The sequence below is a fragment of the Vulpes lagopus genome, chromosome 5 (genome assembly GCF_018345385.1).
Source record: "Vulpes lagopus strain Blue_001 chromosome 5, ASM1834538v1, whole genome shotgun sequence".
In the NCBI taxonomy this organism is placed as follows: domain Eukaryota; kingdom Metazoa; phylum Chordata; class Mammalia; order Carnivora; family Canidae; genus Vulpes; species Vulpes lagopus.
Window position 1 is genome coordinate 8,211,914 of NC_054828.1, and position 17,820 is coordinate 8,229,733.

General features: G+C 38.6%; 2 protein-coding genes and 1 long non-coding RNA gene across 3 annotated transcripts in view; 2 read left to right on the plus strand and 1 right to left on the minus strand.

Annotated features, from left to right (window-relative positions):
* ST13 (ST13 Hsp70 interacting protein) overlaps positions 1–8,550 on the plus strand; it is a 34,145-nt gene extending 25,595 nt beyond the window's left edge. Inside the window, exons 8-12 of the mRNA XM_041757516.1 lie at positions 174–276; positions 1,537–1,653; positions 3,869–3,917; positions 5,792–5,925; positions 6,481–8,550. Of these exons, the coding sequence (XP_041613450.1) occupies positions 174–276; positions 1,537–1,653; positions 3,869–3,917; positions 5,792–5,925; positions 6,481–6,609 (532 nt within the window). The 3' untranslated portion in view covers positions 6,610–8,550. The remainder of the gene's footprint in view (positions 1–173; positions 277–1,536; positions 1,654–3,868; positions 3,918–5,791; positions 5,926–6,480) is intronic.
* LOC121492176 lies at positions 218–12,178 on the minus strand. Its single transcript, XR_005988129.1, has 4 exons — positions 11,948–12,178; positions 11,293–11,430; positions 8,817–9,002; positions 218–350 (listed from the first exon to the last, which is right to left on the minus strand). It is a non-coding gene; the product is annotated as an uncharacterized LOC121492176 (long non-coding RNA).
* A 266-nt stretch (positions 12,179–12,444) lies between these two features.
* Positions 12,445–17,820, plus strand: part of SLC25A17 (solute carrier family 25 member 17) — a 43,774-nt gene continuing 38,398 nt past the window's right edge. Inside the window, exon 1 of the mRNA XM_041757036.1 lies at positions 12,445–12,615. Within this exon, the coding sequence (XP_041612970.1) occupies positions 12,562–12,615 (54 nt within the window). The 5' untranslated portion in view covers positions 12,445–12,561. The remainder of the gene's footprint in view (positions 12,616–17,820) is intronic.

Sequence of the window (17,820 nt, forward strand, 5' to 3'; positions counted from 1 at the left end):
TCGGGCTCCCTGCATGGAGTCTGCTTCTCCCTCTGCCTTTGTCTCTGCCTCTCTCTCTCTCTGTGTCTCTCATGAATAAATAAAGTCTTCTTAAAAAAGAAAAAAAAAGAAAGACACCACCACATTAGTTGATATGTATAAAAGGCCCCTAAAATGAATTTAATCTGTTTCAGACTTCTGGGTCATTGGGAAGAAGCAGCACATGATCTTGCCCTTGCTTGTAAACTGGATTATGATGAAGATGCTAGTGCAATGCTGAAAGAAGTTCAACCCAGGGTATGTTCAAGTAGAGAAAGAGAATGTCATTATTGTGATGTTCTGTGGTTCTAGTACTTCTGGCAGTAATTTACCTGCAAAACAGATAAAAAGAAACATTTGGATATTTCCATCTATAATCACTGATGCTTGTACTCAACTCAGGAAACTTCAATAGTTTATCACACCTTTATTTTTAATGCTGCATTACAGCAAGCTCTGTTACTTTGTTTGCAAGCCTGTAATAGAGTTGTAATCAGAAAGTTAGAAATAGGAGCGGGGAGGGGGGGGCAATCGAGTTTACAGCAAGGAAAGAAATAGAAGATTTATAAAGTGTGACCAAGGTTGCATCTGCTCTCCTGGTTTCTCATAGGTGTATGCAGCAACTGTATAAAGCATGAGGACATTATGGAAGTTAGCATGTTTCATTATTTTAAAAATGATAATAGTGACTCCAAAAGCTAGGATATTCTGTTTAAAGATAATTGTTAAAATCAATTTAGTGCATTTACATGGTAAATTCTTCAGTTTTGTGGGAAGTTACATTATCAAGAATTTATTCCCAAAGGTTACAAGGTAGTGGAAATTTTACTGGATTTAACTGATTTAACTTACCTATAATCAGAGACTTTGAGTTCTTTTTTCTTTTGATAACATGGCTAACTCCAGCAAGGTTATGATAAGAGAGTCTAGAACACGAGATTCTTAGAAAATGATAAACAAGCTGAAGTAACAATTGAATATTACTCTCGTATATTTACTTTACTTTCTGAATAAATAATATATTCCAGATATTTGATCCAGGTTATATGCTAGTGCCTGATACATATGTTTTTTCTTAATCTTTACAGCCTTCTGTAAGACTTATTTCTCAAAAAAAAAAAAAATTATTTCTCTTTTGCCTGCCCACCTTCATTTTATGGACAAGAAAACTTCAGTGTAGTTAGACTATGGCAATACTGGTGTGTGCATTTCAATCTCTGCCTTCCCATGGCTAGTATCAGGCAAGAATTGCACTGGACATCCTTGGACTAGTTACTTGTTTGAAATTTATAACACTTCTAACTTCAGTCTCCACCTCTTTATTTCACAGTGGACTTGTTAAACTGTGAGTTATGTAAGGTCTTTCTCTGTAAAGTAAATTTATCGCTCAGAACCGTGTGTTGAATTTAAGCCTTTTCACAAAGAAAAATAATTATTTTACAAAACTGGCGATTTGGATTGCCCTTATTCAGCTTTTAAAGAAAGCATTTTTTCCTGTGGCTTTTTGTTTTTCCGTAGGCCCAGAAAATTGCTGAACATCGGAGGAAGTATGAACGAAAACGTGAAGAGCGAGAGATCAAAGAAAGAATAGAAAGGGTTAAGAAGGCTCGGGAAGAACATGAAAGAGCCCAGAGGGTAAAGTTTCTATAGCCAAACCTTTTTTTTTTTTTTTTTTTAAGATTTTATTTATTTATTCATGAGACACACGCACACACAGAGGAAGAGACACAGGCAGAGGGAGAAGCAGGCTCCATGGGAGCTTGACGTGGGACTTGATCCCGAGACTCCAGAATCACGCCCCAGGCCGAAAGCAGGCACTAAACCGCTGAGCCACCCAGGGATTCCCCCCCCCCCCTTTTTTAAGATTATATTTATGTATTCATGAGAGACACAGAGGCCAGAGACACAGGCAAGGTGAGAAGCAGGCCCTACATATGGGACTCAATCCCAGAACCCCGGGATCAGGACGCCCAACCACTGAGACACCCAGGTGCCCCTATAGCTAAACCATTAATGGGAAATAGAGTAGATAGAGTTTTAGGATATCATTCTAATTCTTGGCTCTTATTTGATGCTGGCTGCAGTTATGTAGGGTAATGATACTACTAACAGTTTTTCCTTCCTTCACTATCTCCGATTTGTAGGGATATTTCTGTTCTTAAATTCCTAAGTTAGTTTATATATCACCAGTTTATGTTCTTGTGTCCTCCTAAAATTAGGAAATTTTTTTTTTGCTCAGGTAATTAAAACTTGTCAGTATTACTTGTTTTCTTGTGGATGCTTGCCCTGATTTGTTGAGTTTTATGATTCCTCCTGTTCCAATAGTGGATTCATAGCTATTTAAAATAGACTAGGTGGCTCAGTGGTTTAGTGCTGCCTTTAGCCCAGGGTGTGATCCTGGAGACCTGGGATCGAGTCCCATGTCAGGCTCCCTGCATGGAGCCTGCATCTCCCTCTGCCTGTGTCTCTGCCTCTCTCTGTCTCATGAATAAATAAATAAATAAAATCTTTAAAAAATAAGTAAAATAAAATAAAATAGACTAGGGGAACCCGGGGTGGCTCAGCGATTAAGCGCTTGCCTTCAGCCCAGGGTGTGATCCGTAGTCCCGGGATAAAGTCCTGCATTGGGCTCCCTGCATGGAGCCTGCTTCTCCCTCTGCCTATTTCTCTGCCTCTCTTTCTCTCTGTGTCTCTCATGAATAAATAAAATAAAAGTAAGATAAAATAGACTCTAGCTATTCATTTTTAGTTATAAAATCATAAAACTTAGAAAAAAGATAAGTATTCATAATTCATCCACAATATTTTTGCTGTTCTTAAGGTTTCTCCTCTTTTTTATTTTACTGGATTAACTTTTTGCATTTGTTGCTGTCAGATTTCATGTAGTTATTTCCATCGTTGTTGAATAAAAGGTCATAAAGCTATATTATATAGCCTTACATCCTAATTTTTGTCATTTAATATTAATAGTTAACAAAATAACATGAATTTATAATTAATTATACTGAATGAATTCAATACTTTATTTTAAGATCTTATTTATTCATAAGAGACAGAGAGAGAGAGGTGGAAACATCGCCAGAGAGAGAAGCAGGTTCCATGCCGGGACCCCGGTGTGGGACTCAATCCTGAAACTCCGGGATCATGCCCTGGGCCAAAGGCAGGCAGGCACCTAACTGCTGAGCCACCCAGGCGTGTCTCTGAATTTAATAAGATTTAATAAAAAGCTAATATTAAAAAATAAAGTTAATATTAAATGCTTTTAAAGCATTTTAATATATTAGGATTATAGTTATTGTATTCAAAAGTAATTTTCAAAAAAAAAGTAATTTTCACATTTGTATAACTGGTTATGACAGAAATATATTTTTTCTTTTACTTTGTTAAAAATAACAAATTGGTAAATTCCGATTGTATTAAGTTACATAGAGAAAGTATGAAAAAGATGATCTTGGGAAACAAAAGTCATTGGCAATCTATGTAATCTAGCCATGTCATTTTATTTTGAAGTTTTAACAACATTAAGAATTTTTACTTTGTATAAGGACAGACAGACATCAGTGAATCGCTTTCCAGGTGTTGCTCTTTTCCTGCCCCAAGTAGAAGTAAAACACTACTTCACATCATTACCTAAAGTAATGCTCAAGGACAACCAGGCTGGGAAATTTCAAAATGGGGACTGAGGGTTGTGTGTTCTTTAGTTCATATTGCTTTTTGAAACTTGTCTCTTAAGTTCTCTGACTTGCTGATTTGACTATTTTTTCATGATTTTGCATGGCTTAGGGTAACCGTGGACAGTAGACTCCCCAACACCACCACTATATGATTTCTTTATTTCTTTGTATTAAAGGAGGAAGAAGCCAGACGACAATCAGGAGCTCAGTATGGCTCTTTCCCAGGTATTTTTAAAAGAAAAATTAAAACTATTAGTATTGTAAATAATTGGAGAACATTCTGATTTGGTACTGTTATATTTAGTACTGTTAGTCCCTGGAATATTGAAAAGCCTTTAGAATGTTAGCTTCTTAAAAGTTTCATTTTCCTTTAAAACTTAAATGTTAATAGAAATACAGTATGTTATTTTCTTCATGCTTTGAGCAGTATACTTTTTTATAATAGCTAACATTTATTGAGGTCTGAGCATTGTATTTTTCTTAGAGACCTATGAATTGATTATGATGTATTTTAAGTATTTCTAAATTGTCATAATGGGATTTTATTCTGTTAGACATTGATATTCATGAGATACTAGGTAAAAGCCCTGTTAGGAATTACTAAGCATAAAAAACATTTTGAATCTAGGGTAAAAATAATTGTAAGCTCTTTTTTGAAAATGTCAAGTGATTAGAAATTAGTAGGGGGCCAAAGCCTTCAGTGATAGCAGAGGCCGGCCTATATGATACAAATAGAAGAGCAGTTAAAAAGGCACCTAAAGAACAATTTTTGAATACTTCCCGAATGAAGCAGTGTGAAATTTAAAGAACTGGAAGAGATTCTTGTAAAGTTTGTAATTCTAATGGGGAATCAATTGTCTTCAGCTGTTTAATAATAATAATAATCTCCTTTCTCCGAAGGAAGGTTTACAGAGGCATTTACACACCCCTTAATGCCTATATGCCACTGGCTACAACTTAAGTTATATGGTCAAAGGGTAGAAAAGATACCTTTATTCTAAAAGGTCATGTGCCAAGCAACTTTAAAAACAAAGACCATATATTGGGTGACTTGCTGTCTGAAGAAAACAACCACTAAAATATAGACTAGTACTAGATATAATTTTTTATTATGTGGATGTTATTATCTAAATTTGACAAGTAGACTGATTAACTCCTGGTGCTTTGGGCCAGTAATTTTTTTTTTTAAAGAAGTTCTTTTCAGGCCCTCTGAGATTCCCTTACCTTACTTATTATTTATAGGCATGTTTAAGTTATTGAGCCGGCAGAAATGAGTTTATTATATGTGTTTCTTTATGATGTCTTATATATAGTCACCCTTGATATGTAGAATATATTAAAGTAATGTGTGTTTCCCTTTAGGATGTGTATATTGGCATAACTGATTTCAGAATATTTCTAATGGACATAAAAGGTTTATGGTAGTGAAAAACTGTGGGTGATAATTTGGGTTTATAATCTAAAAATACACTGGGAAAATTAAATCTTTGTTGCTAGAGCAACAGTGAAAAGAAGAAACACCAGGAGTGCCTGTTAAAAATGCAGATTTTCACTTTCAAAGATTTGGATTCTGTTTAGGGTGGAGATAGAAATCCACAGCTTTTTATAACAAACATTTCATGTAGTACTTAAAAGAATGACTGCTCTCTCTAGAACAATACAGTTTAAACATACTTAAACATGTTTAAATACAGCCAAAGTCTTACTAATTAGATCTTTAAATTGAAACATAATGTTAGAGTGAGAAAATATGACCAAAATGATTTATTAGACTTTTAAATTTTGTAATATCAAGGGACTGTTAGCTTTCTCTTTAAGGTGAGGTTAGTTGTCTTTTTTAAAAAAACAATTTTATTACTAGGAAAAAATAAATGCAGAAAGTAACAAAGTTGACTTACAGCCTTATTTTTTTAAGAGAAAATTTGAAGGTAAAATTAGGTCTTCTTACATCCAGTTAGAGTATTTAGTAGGCCCCTTGTTCTTTGCATATGCACATGGGAGTGTGGGTGTGATTTTCATCAGAAGGAAGTAGTGTGCTGCTGTAAGACTACTTCAGAATATGGTTGGTGTCTGTGCAGTTACTTCATTTATTCTTGCAGGTGGCTTTCCAGGGGGAATGCCTAGTAATTTTCCTGGAGGAATGCCTGGAATGGCAGGGGGGATGCCTGGAATGGCAGGAATGCCTGGGCTCAATGAAATTCTTAGTGACCCAGAGGTTCTTGCAGCCATGCAGGTAAGACTTGAAAGAACAAAGTTGGGCATTTATCATAGGCATTTCTTTCATTAATTCTATGTAGAGACAAAAGTTACTCTATTAGCCATGTTTTACTTCTCTGAGTTACCAAATAGCTAATTACACAATTAGGCTTTTTTTTCTTCAGAATAAGTAGCTTAAATTATTAAAAATTGATTTATAGGAAATGTTCTGTGATAGTTTGATTATATCCAGTTGTCCTTTTTTTCTTTTTATGTTCCAAGTTTTTATTTAAATTGTAGTTAACATATAGTGTAGTATTCGTTTCAGGAGTAGAGTTTAGTGATTCTTCTTATCAAAATTGTGTATGCTTTTTTTCATGATCTAGTTTAAGTGATGTAATTAGGCATTTGACTTTGAAGTGCACATTAGTAATATTTATACTTGAGGGACCTGTCCAGACCCCAATTTAACTTGGCCATGACGAAATTGTCAGTCTAAATAAAGACGTAGGATTTAGGGTAATAAACTTGTTAAACCACAGAACTCTTTTTTAAATACTAAAAAAAAATACCCCACCACCTTTCTTTGCAGGATCCAGAAGTTATGGTGGCCTTCCAGGATGTAGCCCAGAACCCAGCAAATATGTCAAAATATCAGAGCAACCCAAAGGTTATGAATCTCATCAGTAAATTGTCAGCGAAATTTGGAGGTCAAGCATAATGCCCTTCTGACAAAGCCCTTGCTGAAAGAAAAGCAACTTCGATCACCTAATGGATGTCGCAATAATACAAACCAGTGTACCTCTGACCTTCTCAAGAAGAAAGCTGGGGTGCTGTGAAGAGAATCCCTACCCCTCTGCCCCACATGCAACTGAAACATTCTACAGTGGTTTGCCATTAGGGTATTCATTCAGATAATGTTTTCCTACTAGGAATTACAAACTTTAAACACTTTTTAAACCTTAAAAATATTTAAAAACATTAAAAGAGTGTATTAGTCCCTACATTTTTCTTTACTAATCATTTCAGTTTTTTCCCTTTGGATTAATTGGGCAAGGAAGCTACTTCAGTGTGGAAGATTTATTATTGCTCAGTTTGAGTGAAATAAAGGTTTATTAACAGGAGGCAAATATAACATTTAAATAGATGAAGTTTGAGTTGGAAATATGGTTACTGAGGTATTTTGACTTGTCTTTTTAAATGTTTTACTTTTTAAACACGATTTATTTGGATAAAACTATTGGGACCACCAGTATTGCAGTAGGACCTGGGTAGGGACCGGAAGTGCTTGGCAGGGCAGCAGCAACCTTATTCCTTTTATATGATGTGCACCCTTGTGCAGATGCATTTAAATCTTACACTGTGGTGAAGGGATGATTTTTATAATGCTGCAGTAGAGTTGGATTACTTAGCTGTGTTCTTGTCTGATACAGAAAATAAATGTTTTGCATTATTTCCACATAGAGGAAATAAGGGAATACTTTTCTTTTTATATTTCTGTGTTTAGAGTGACCTTTCCTGGTCAGAAAATACCCATTTCTTTGTGTGCTTTTTAATTGTTTTCACCACCTCCCATCCCCGCCCCAGTACTCTTTTTGGGCTAAAGATAGCCCCTTTCACTGGCATCATCAATACTATTATCATTCACAGTGTAATTGTGCAAGCATATGTAATGCTGGGTTTAATATGTAATACATATAGTGATTATGTAAGGTGATACTCAAAACAGCTGTAGTTTCTTACTTGGCCCAAGCGATTTCATATCTAAATGTTAGGTTTCCACTTAGGCGAAATCTTGCCATGTCAAAAGATGTTGGAAGGAGGGATTCCCTTAGGAATCCCTTAGTTCAGTCTTCAACTTAGGAAATACCTGTTGCAATTGGAGTTTATCTTACGTTATTCATCTTCATATTTGGGAGAGTATGAGGTTTGAATTCATTGATCTACGGAAGGGAACCAAACTTCTTGATCCAACATGAATCATAAAATTGATGAGATCCATGGTTCTTCGCTGCGGAGTTGATGGCATTATGAGTCGTCCTGCTCCTATTCAGCTCTTAAATACTGCACCTTTTCCCAATCTCCTCTCTCTCCCTTCCTCTCTTTCAAGAATAAAGAAATAGTTTTCCGTTGTACATTCAACTCCTACATTTAAGACTAAGTCCAGGCGCTGTACAGGAATTGCTGGGTTTCTACCTATCTTTCATTTTAACCATGTTTAAAAACGGTTTCAAGGGATGAGACCCTCTGTACTTTGCCTATTTGAAGAGTCAGTGGTAGGAGCAGTGAAGAAAATTCCAAGGAATACATTTCTGAAATAGCACATTTCTAATATCAAAAGTAAGTTGATTAAGGTTCTAACCTTTTGCTGTACACAAGCAGATAGAAATGCATCTGTTACATAAGTGAGAAAAGGCTGTATGCTAACTGAGCATGCTTTTTAAACCCTTTAAAAATACTCAGCATATAAACTTGCGTTTGAGCTTGCCAGTGGTTTTTTTTTGTTAATGTGTGTTCTCAAATTTTCTAATGTGTGCTGTGAATAACTCAAGACCAGTTTCTTTTGGGTTCCTTGTTTGATTTACTTAATTATATATTAAGTACATTCTAACACTGCAAATATTACTATAAATGGGTAAAAGTAAAATTGGTCTTCTGGAAATGTGTCCTGTGCTTTTAAGTTCCACAAATACGAAGTACATTCATTTTCATAGAAACTCAATATCATTTCTAAACAAGTGTTTTTTCTTGTGCTAACAATGCTATAAGAAGGAAAAGTAGAGTTTTTTTTGCTTAAAAATATATAGTTATTGGATTTCTAGCTACATTAAAAATAAAGTATGGTTTCAAACTGGATACTGACCCCCCCCACACACACTTTTTTTCCCTGAGTACATGTTCTGTTTCTTTTAGGTCTTTAGCACTCACCTTAAGTTATTTGCTGGACATAGTAGGCTTCAGTTTATAAAGTGCTGTTAACAGTGACTTCTAAGAAGGTGTTAAACAGCTTTACTTTTCTTCCAGATAGCAGGCCAGAGGTAAGCCATTCTGTACTCAGAAGGTAGCTTCCATTTCTGAGGCCAAAAGTGCTTGCTCTGATGCTGATCATCTAGCCTGAGGAAACAGGAGAGGGCACAAGGGAAGCACATACTGAGATACTGATGCTGATACACATAGTTAAGATTTTATTACTTCTCCTGACATTGGTCTTTTTTTAATCTTGAAACAATATTTACTTGCAAGGAAAGCTAGAAAAAAATAATCCACTGCTGTGTGGTCATGTTCCCAGTAAAAAACTACACCACAGAAGAAAGGGAGAAAATACCTAGGGTAACAATTAGCAGAATGCCACTTTAGGAAATAACTGGCCTAATGGGATAAGGGAGAAACAATTTGTATTTTAGAGATTTTGTAATATTTAACATTAATGCACCCAAGTAGCCACTTAAATCAGATAAGTAGTACTTGCTCGGTGCCAGGCACACTGTAATCAGTTTGAAAGCCTTGACTGCATTCTGATAATGACCATAAGGGCAGGTGCTCTTATTCCTGTATTATATAGATGAGGAAACAAGCACTTTTAAGTACATTGCCCAAGTTAACACCCCTGATTATTTGGGAAGCTGGTATTCTCACTAGGCTTGTTCTTCAGATTTCTCTTCCTCTTCTGTGCTCTACTGCCCAGTCTGTACAAGCTTGTTTCTTGTAGAATTGTTCATGACTTCAAGAAATTGGAAACAAAATACATTTGAAGAGGGTTGATTGAATAAGGAATACCACATATCATTGTGCGAATGTGCACGCCCAACGGGTTTCTCCTAATAGTAAGAGATGTAGCATAATTGAAGTGCTTAGAACACCGTGGCAGGCCCAGTACTGGGGACAAGAAAATATTTTTTTAAATTACGGTGCAGTAATTTCAAAGTTGAGTATTTACAACCAATACAGCATACCTATTAGAGTGCCCAGTTTGGGGAGGAAAATAACCCTGAGGTAAATAGGCAACACATACTAAAATAGCTGTTAAGCTTTTCATAGACTAAATTTAAACTATGGCATGTTAAATTGGTGAAAGTTATAAATACCTTGGTAATTCTGTGAGACCTTTTGTGTAGTGCTGGTGGGAGTGTAAATTCACAATTTTCTGTAGAAATATCTATTAGAATTAAGTTCTGGATAGGTTCGTTTGAGTCACTTTTGTGTTTGATGCCATAGGTATAAAAGGACATGCATAATTTTTTAATACGCTATTTGTATAGGGGAGACTGCCCCTATCACTCAGGAAGCCCTAAGGAAAATCTACGATTATGAATACTAAATTAGATGTAAAAGTGAATGGTTAGAACAAAGGGAACAATTCAACTTACAAAAACTGAAAGTCAAAATCAATTACAGAAATAGTATTAATAGAATAGTATTAATAGTATTAATACCTATGCTATTGCTTTTTTTAAAAGCGAGAGTGCTTGCAAGAGGGAGGTGTTGAGCAGAGGGGCAGATAGAAAAAAAAATTTTTTTTAAAAGATTTTATTTATTCATGGGGGGGGGGCGGCGGAGAAGCAGGCTCCATGCAGGGAGCCAGACATGGGACTGGATCCCAGGACTCCAGGATCATGCCCTAGGCCAAAGGCAGGTGCTAAACCACTGAGCCACCCAGGGCTCCCGCAGATAGAGAATTTTAAGCAAGCACATGACTTAAATCATGACCTGAGCCAAAAAGAGTCTGACCTGAGACTAAGGTACCAGGCACCTCTGCTAATTTCTTGCTGCATACTGCTAACAGTTTTGTAGTGTTTTCAGTAGAAAATGCTATATCTTGATTAAAATCATTTTGATTGCTGGGATGCAGAAGAATGCATGAATATGTTATTTGCTCTGATTTTGTGCCCTACAAGTGGGAATTCTGATCAATTCTATTGTGTTGAATTACTAACATATAAAAAAATTTGTATGCTACATAGTCCAGTATATTCTTGACAGGAGAGAGCTTCCAGTTTGATGAGTCAATGAGAACTGAGTCTTCTGGGGCACCTGAGTGGCTCAGTCAGTTAAATGTCTGCTTTTGGCTCAGGTCCCCATCCCAGGATCGCGGGATGGATCCCCCCTTGCACCTTACTGCTAGGTGGAGAGCTGCTCTCTCTTACTGCCTCTGCTTGTGTGTGCTGGCTCTGTCAAAATCTTTAAAAAGAACTGTGTCTTCTGCTTGAATATTAAAACAGACCAGCCTCTCTGTTTCAGTGCCAGCAAACTATTTTCATTTGATGTTCAGACCTGCGGTTTTCTGTAATGATCCTAGGGAGTGGTGAGAGTATTCTGGAGGCCATTTTTGCAACAGGAGGTCTAGGAGTAAGGACCATACACATAAATAGGTGTCCTCATAAATCTACTTGTGTCCCCAACTCACCTTTCACGTAGTTTGTGGTCACTGCAGCATCACCATAAATGAAGAGTTTAAGTGTAAAGATCTTAACCAGTGGTGATTAAAACATTTTGTACAAATCTTGTGGAAACATGACCAGATAAACATTGCTAGGGCCCTCTCCTGAGGAGTAAATATAACGGACATAGTAAAGCACAGAGCAGACGTGTAGGAAGCATTCCTTGAATTATCACCAGCAGTACTGCAAGGGTAAACTCAGCTGGTACTGAAACTGGAGGAGACGTGGCAATGGCACTCAAGCAGAGTGGAGTCCTGAGACCTCGTGTCTCATTGTATGACAGGTTAGAGGTTGAAAATGGTTTCTCCAGTTCTTTGTCGTTTGGTTCTTAGGAACTTGTGAAGTTTTTTTTCCTTCAGCATTTATTATAAAGTACGTCTACATAAAATTAGCTTTTGCAGTCCTTATGGCAGTGGAGTTGTATTAACACTCAACAAAAGAGAAAACTGGGGCGCCTGGGTAGCGCAGGCGAGAGACCTCTAGTGTAGCGCCCTCAGCACGGGGTCCGCTTGAGAGTCTCACTCTCCCTCTGCCCCTCCTGCCCGCCCTCTCTCTCAAATAAAAGAGAGAAATCCAAAAGGGTTAAGTGACTTTCCTAGTTGCTCACGAGAATAATCCCACCTGTATTCGATCGCTTTGATCTCAAGCTCCATTTTGTCTTCCTACCACACCCAGGAGATTTCAAAAGTGTTGAACTTTGTCCAATCAACACTCTTTCGGATAAAATGTGAGTTTAAAAATATCATCGAGAGAAAATACGAGTTAACTCGCAAAGAAATTGTAATGTTTGAATCCCCATCCTGCCGACTACCAGTCTGTCTTACGCAGGGAAGGTGGCCATCTAAACCTTTCCACGTCCCCCTGCGGAAGCACATCCTGCCAGGTCCGCGAGCGCGAGACTACCCGGGTCAGACCCAGGGGGCGGCCCCCTGCTTTCTGACTGTCAGGCTGCTCCGCATGATTGGGCCAGCGCTTCTCTGCCCCGCCCACACACGTCCGCGGACCAATCAGAGACAAGGGACTTTCCTGGGTCCGCCTTTCCCCTTTCCGCCCCTGCGGCCTCTGGCTGGGAGACACTGCGCGCTAAGACCCGGAAGTGGTTGTTCTGGAGGAGGCGGGCCTGAGGAGGTGGGGCCTGTGACGCTCAGGCCCCGGGCTCTGGCGCTTCTTTCCTCCCTCCGCTCGCTGCGGCTCCTGAGGGAAAAGTGTTGCTAGGTCTGCGGGGAGCCGCAGCAATGGCCTCCGTGCTGTCCTACGAAAGCCTGGTCCACGCTGTGGCCGGAGCCGTGGTGAGGCGGGGTCTTCACGCCCGGGCCACTGAGGGGTGTGGGGCGTCTGTGGGGCCAGTCCCGGGGGATGGCTGGGGGATGGGGATGAGAGGGAGAGGGCGGGTGGGTGTCTGCAGTCGTGACTTGTGGGACGGGGAGGAATGAGACACAGGAGAGAAGATGCTGAAACGGTTCGAGGTGAGGCGCAGCACACCCTGCGCCCTACCTACTGTTTTTGGTCTCTTAGAAGATATCTGGGAGATAGACAGCGATGATCCCACATACCCCCACAGGGAGTCTGGAAGAAAGTAATAGCTGTTTTCTTTGCCTTCTGAAATTTAAAGAGCAGTCATTTCCCTTAAAGGCCCCCGCACACACAAACTTCGTTCCACTGGCCAGAGGAGAATCTAGGTGTGAAGCTGTGTTGCTTACCTATATTGCCTATTTTCATATTCTTGCTGCAGATAAGTGGCAGTACTTGGGATATCTTTGGTTAATAATTGGCAGAAATACGTCCCCCCCCCCCCAATTAAGATGAGAGTTGCTGTTAGCCACAAGTGTACTTTACTATGCCGTATATGTGTGGTTCTTGGGGTTGTGGTGTCTCAGTTCCATTTGACACCACTGCCTTGTCCTTGACACTTTCCACTCTTGTCTTGGATAACTTCCTCCTCTGGTTGTCCTCTTACCTCTCTGACTGCCCTTTCTCATATCCTTCTCCTGCTGTCAACATGCATCTTTTAGCAGTTGGAATCACTGTGACTTCAGAGGATATCGGAGTCGTCTCCTTTTTTTTTTTTTTTTAAACAGGAGCTCCAAGGAGCTTTCTTTTTTATTTTTTTATTTTTATTTATTTATGATAGTCACACACAGAGAGAGAGAGAGAGGCAGAGACACAGGCAGAAGGAGAAGCAGGCTCCATGCACCGGGAGCCTGACGTGGGATTCGATCCCGGGTCTCCAGGATCGCGCCCTGGGCCAAAGGCAGGCGCCAAACCGCCGCGCCACCCAGGGATCCCGGAGTCGTCTCCTTTTAACCAGCAAAACTTCACTTTGAGCTCTCGTTCTGTGCACACTAATCAGGGATGAACCCCAACTCCATCATTTGTTAGGCGACCCGTGAACTTCACTTTCCTAGTCTATAAAGTAGGGTTATCAATACCTACTCTACAAACTTGTTTTTAAAGTTAGTTGACACAATACTTCATGGAAGTGCCTGATTCAGGAGTCTTGGTTTATGTCCTTAAACCAGGAGAACCTTTCAGCGAGTACAAAGGCCCTGAAACAGGAAGCTTGCTTGACATGCTCTAGGATGGTCACGGAACCTTCTGTATCTGGAGTGGAGGGAATAAAGAGGCAGAAAGTCTTCAGGGAACAAACTACATAAGACTTTAAGTGGGAAAGAGAGCTAGCTAGCTTTTAGAGGTTTTTGAGCATCCAGCAGCTTGCTGATTTACATTTTAGCTATGATCACCTGGCTCCTCTGTTGAGAGTAAACTGTAAGGGAGTAAAGGTGAAAGGAAGCAGAGATGTCAGGGGGCTGTTATGTCCTCTCAGGCAAGAGATGATTTTGGCTTGAACCAGGATAGTGGCAGTGGAGGTGGTTAGAAGTGATCATTAACCTGGAATATATATTTATAAGATAGAGCCACCAAGGTTTGATGTTGGATTGGATATGGGATATAATAGAATGAGGGTTGGTTGACTCTCCCAAGAGTTTTTGGCTGGAGCAACTGGAAGCATTTACATTTACTGAGATTGTGAAGACTGTAACTGAGCAGATCTGAGAGAAAGATTGGTTTTGGCTCTGACTAGATAAGTGTAGACTGAGAGAAGGCTGCTTGAGCACACCAACATTAAGAGATTTGGGAAGTGAGATAGCACCAGCAGAGGAGACTAAGGAAGGGCCTGTTGGGTAGGAGGAAAACTAAGAGAATGCGGTGATGTGAAAATCAACTGGATCAGATAAGATGAGGAGTGAAAATTAACCATTGTTTTTGTTTTTAAGATTTTATTTATTTATTTATGAAAGACACAGAGACAGAGAGGCAGAGGGAGAAGCAGGCTCCATGCAGGGAGCCCAACACGGGACTCGATCCCGAGTCTCCAGTATCACGCCTTGACCCAAAGGCAGGTGCTTAACCACTGAGCCACCCAGGTGTCCCAACCATTGGATTTATTTATTTATTTATTTATTTATTTTAGATAATATTGCAAATCTTTTTTTTTTTTTTTTTGTTTTTTTTATGATAGAGAGAGAGAGAGGCAGAGATACAGGCAGAGGGAGAAGCAGGCTCCATGCACCGGGAGTCCGACGTGGGATTTGATCCCGAGTCTCCAGGATCACGCCCTGGGCCAAAGGCAGGCGCCAAACCGCTGCACCACCCAGGGATCCCACCATTGGATTTATTAACGTGTTTATCAGTGTGATTAATCCAGTGGTTAATTGACAAGACACATTTTGGTAGATAGTGGAGTGAATAGTTGTGGTGCATCTAAGGAAGAATGGGAATATGGAAAATGTTTGTTTTCCTTTCTTTTATCAATGAATGCTTTTGATTCAGCACCTGTACTGAGTACTTTCTGGGTGCCATGTAGTGTTCTAGGTGCTACAAATATAGTGGAGAACAGTCTTTTTCTTCACAAGGAGTGCATTCCAAAGGGGGAGTCCGATAGTAATTGAGTAAACAAAAAAATAAAATAATTTTGGATAGTGTTAAGTGTTATAAAACAAAATAAGCATTGGCAGACTTTTTCTGTAGGAAGGCAGATGGTACGTATTTTAGATTTTGTTTACAGTCTGGTGCAGCTACTCAGTACCACCATAATGGTATGAAAGTAGCCAATGACACTAAGTAAGTGAATGAATGGAGCTGAGTTTCAATAAAATCCTGTTTACAAAACAGACAGTAGATTGGATTTGGCTCTTGGGCCATAGTTTTCAGAGCCTTATTACAGAGCATGACTGTGGATACAGGTAATATATCTCTATGTAACCCTCTATGTACATATCTCTGTGTATCTCTATGTTACCTTTGTGTAACCCACAAAGGTATTTCTATTTTTTTTCTTCTTGCCAGTTTTTCTCTTGTTGAAGTTATGTTTGAAATTATGCATCTTGAATTTGCTATGGTTTTTCTTTCTTCTATAAGCTGTGTTCGATTATCTAATAGATACACATTAGGAATTTTTTTTCTCTCTCTCTTACTTCCCCTCAGGGCAGTAATGTTCCTAGCACTTATCCGAGAAGTGACGTGGTATTTGGGGGGTTTTTTTGGACTACTATGCTGCAGAATGTTCTCAGACTTTTTTTTCCCAAACTTTTATTTTAAAGTTAAACCATGTAACCTAGGCCCTCATTTCTTCTGATTGCTACCAAAGGAAAAAAATTTTGCCACAAAAATGTCACTACAGTTGATAAGAAAAATGGCGTTGTTTTTAATGATATAGTATTGTGGTGACTTCTATTTAATTAGATGTTCTGAGCATAGCGTTCAGTCAAAGCTTTGAGATGATCAAGGAGAGTCGGCTTAGCATTGTGGTTAAGAGTACTTGAGTGCCTGAGTGCCTGAGTGCCAGGCAGCCTGGGTCAGAATCCTGGCTCTGCCTCTTAGTTGCTGCCTGACTTCAATATAAACTCTTAGCAGGGCTGCCTAGAGTAGTTGCTTCTCCCCAAGGGATTGTTGGTCATTGCTTAAGATGTTGATTTACAAGCGTTTTTGAGTTGCCATGTTTCATGTTTGCTTATTTGGTTTCAAATTCTACATTTTCACATCAAGTGTGGTGTTGTGCACATAAACACACACATTTAAAAATTAAAATAAACAAATAGTGATTTTGAGTGTTTTATGGTACACCTTGGGGTAACTGTAGATAATCTCCAGTATTTGAAAATCAGAATTGTACTGTTTCACGAGAATGCTATAGCTCTAACTGATGACTATTAGATGATACAATTAATGGCCTCATTCCTAAACATTTCTCAAAATTTTGAGTATAATTAGTTTTATAGTTCTATATTTTGGTTCTCATTAGATTAGCTTTGAAAGCTGGATTTTATTTGTAGAAATGTACATTTGTAATTAAAAGAAATTTTATTAATCTACAGTTTGAAAATTGAGATTGGTTAGAATTGCCTAAGTGGGGTCTAGACATTGAAACAGACTTTGGAATTGTAATGCTAATAATCAGAGGACTTCTTTTCTCCCTATAGTTAATTTAAAATTTTTTTAGTTGCATAATTCATGTTTTAAAAGAATTGCATTTCAAAAAAAAAAAAAGAATTGCATTTCATTGAATAAATACTGTTAAATTCAGATCATACAGAAATATGAAAGAATCCTCCTCCTTTCTCCTTCCACTTCACCTTTTATTGCTCTGTGACTCAGAGCCCAGGGCACACTTTAGAACTGTGTAAGAGGCCTATTCAAAGCATTCTTCTCCAGTTGGTATCACAAGAGAAAATTAGGTCTCGTTGACTAACTCTGTATCTCAACACTTAATATTACAGTAGACTTTTCACCATGTAGACTCAGTTCCTACCTTTTAGAAGTAGAAACCAAGTAGAGGAACTTGTTGATTTGCTATACAGGGCCTTCTAAATATAAAAGTTGGTGAAAGAGTCTGTCCTCAAGAAGCTCTTTGTTAAGTGTATGGTAGAGGTACGAAAAGAACCTTGGTAGTACCAAGGGAGAAGTAGTGGGCTGCATCTGTGAAGGTGTTGGGAAGCCTCCCAGGTTGATACATTTAGACCCAGTCTTGAAGGAAGAGTAGGAGTTTGCTAGGTAAAATGAAAAAGGAGGGTGATAAGGGAGTTCTGGATAAAACACAAAAGCATGGCCAAAGGCCCTTGTGTAAATCAGCATTTGGGGAACTTCAAATTAGTTCTGACATAGCTTGTATAAAAGATGAGAGATGAGTAGAAGGATATGAAGTTGGGGAATCTCATACTATGCAAAGAAGTTAGTTAAATTTTATCACAGTGTTTGTCAAAATTGGTTGTCTTTCTCATTTGTGTTTTCTCTGTATTTATATAAAATAAGCATTTACAAATAAATTTTTTATTTATATAAACTAGTATGATAGAGTTTCATATCCTGGAGTTTTTGGTGTGTTTGTTTCAGAATATAAAGCATTTCCCCATGTCTATCAGTTCGGGTTCTCTGGTTGCAAGCTGGAGAAACAGACTTTGGGTAACTTAACAAAAAAATGTTTATTGGCAGGCTCT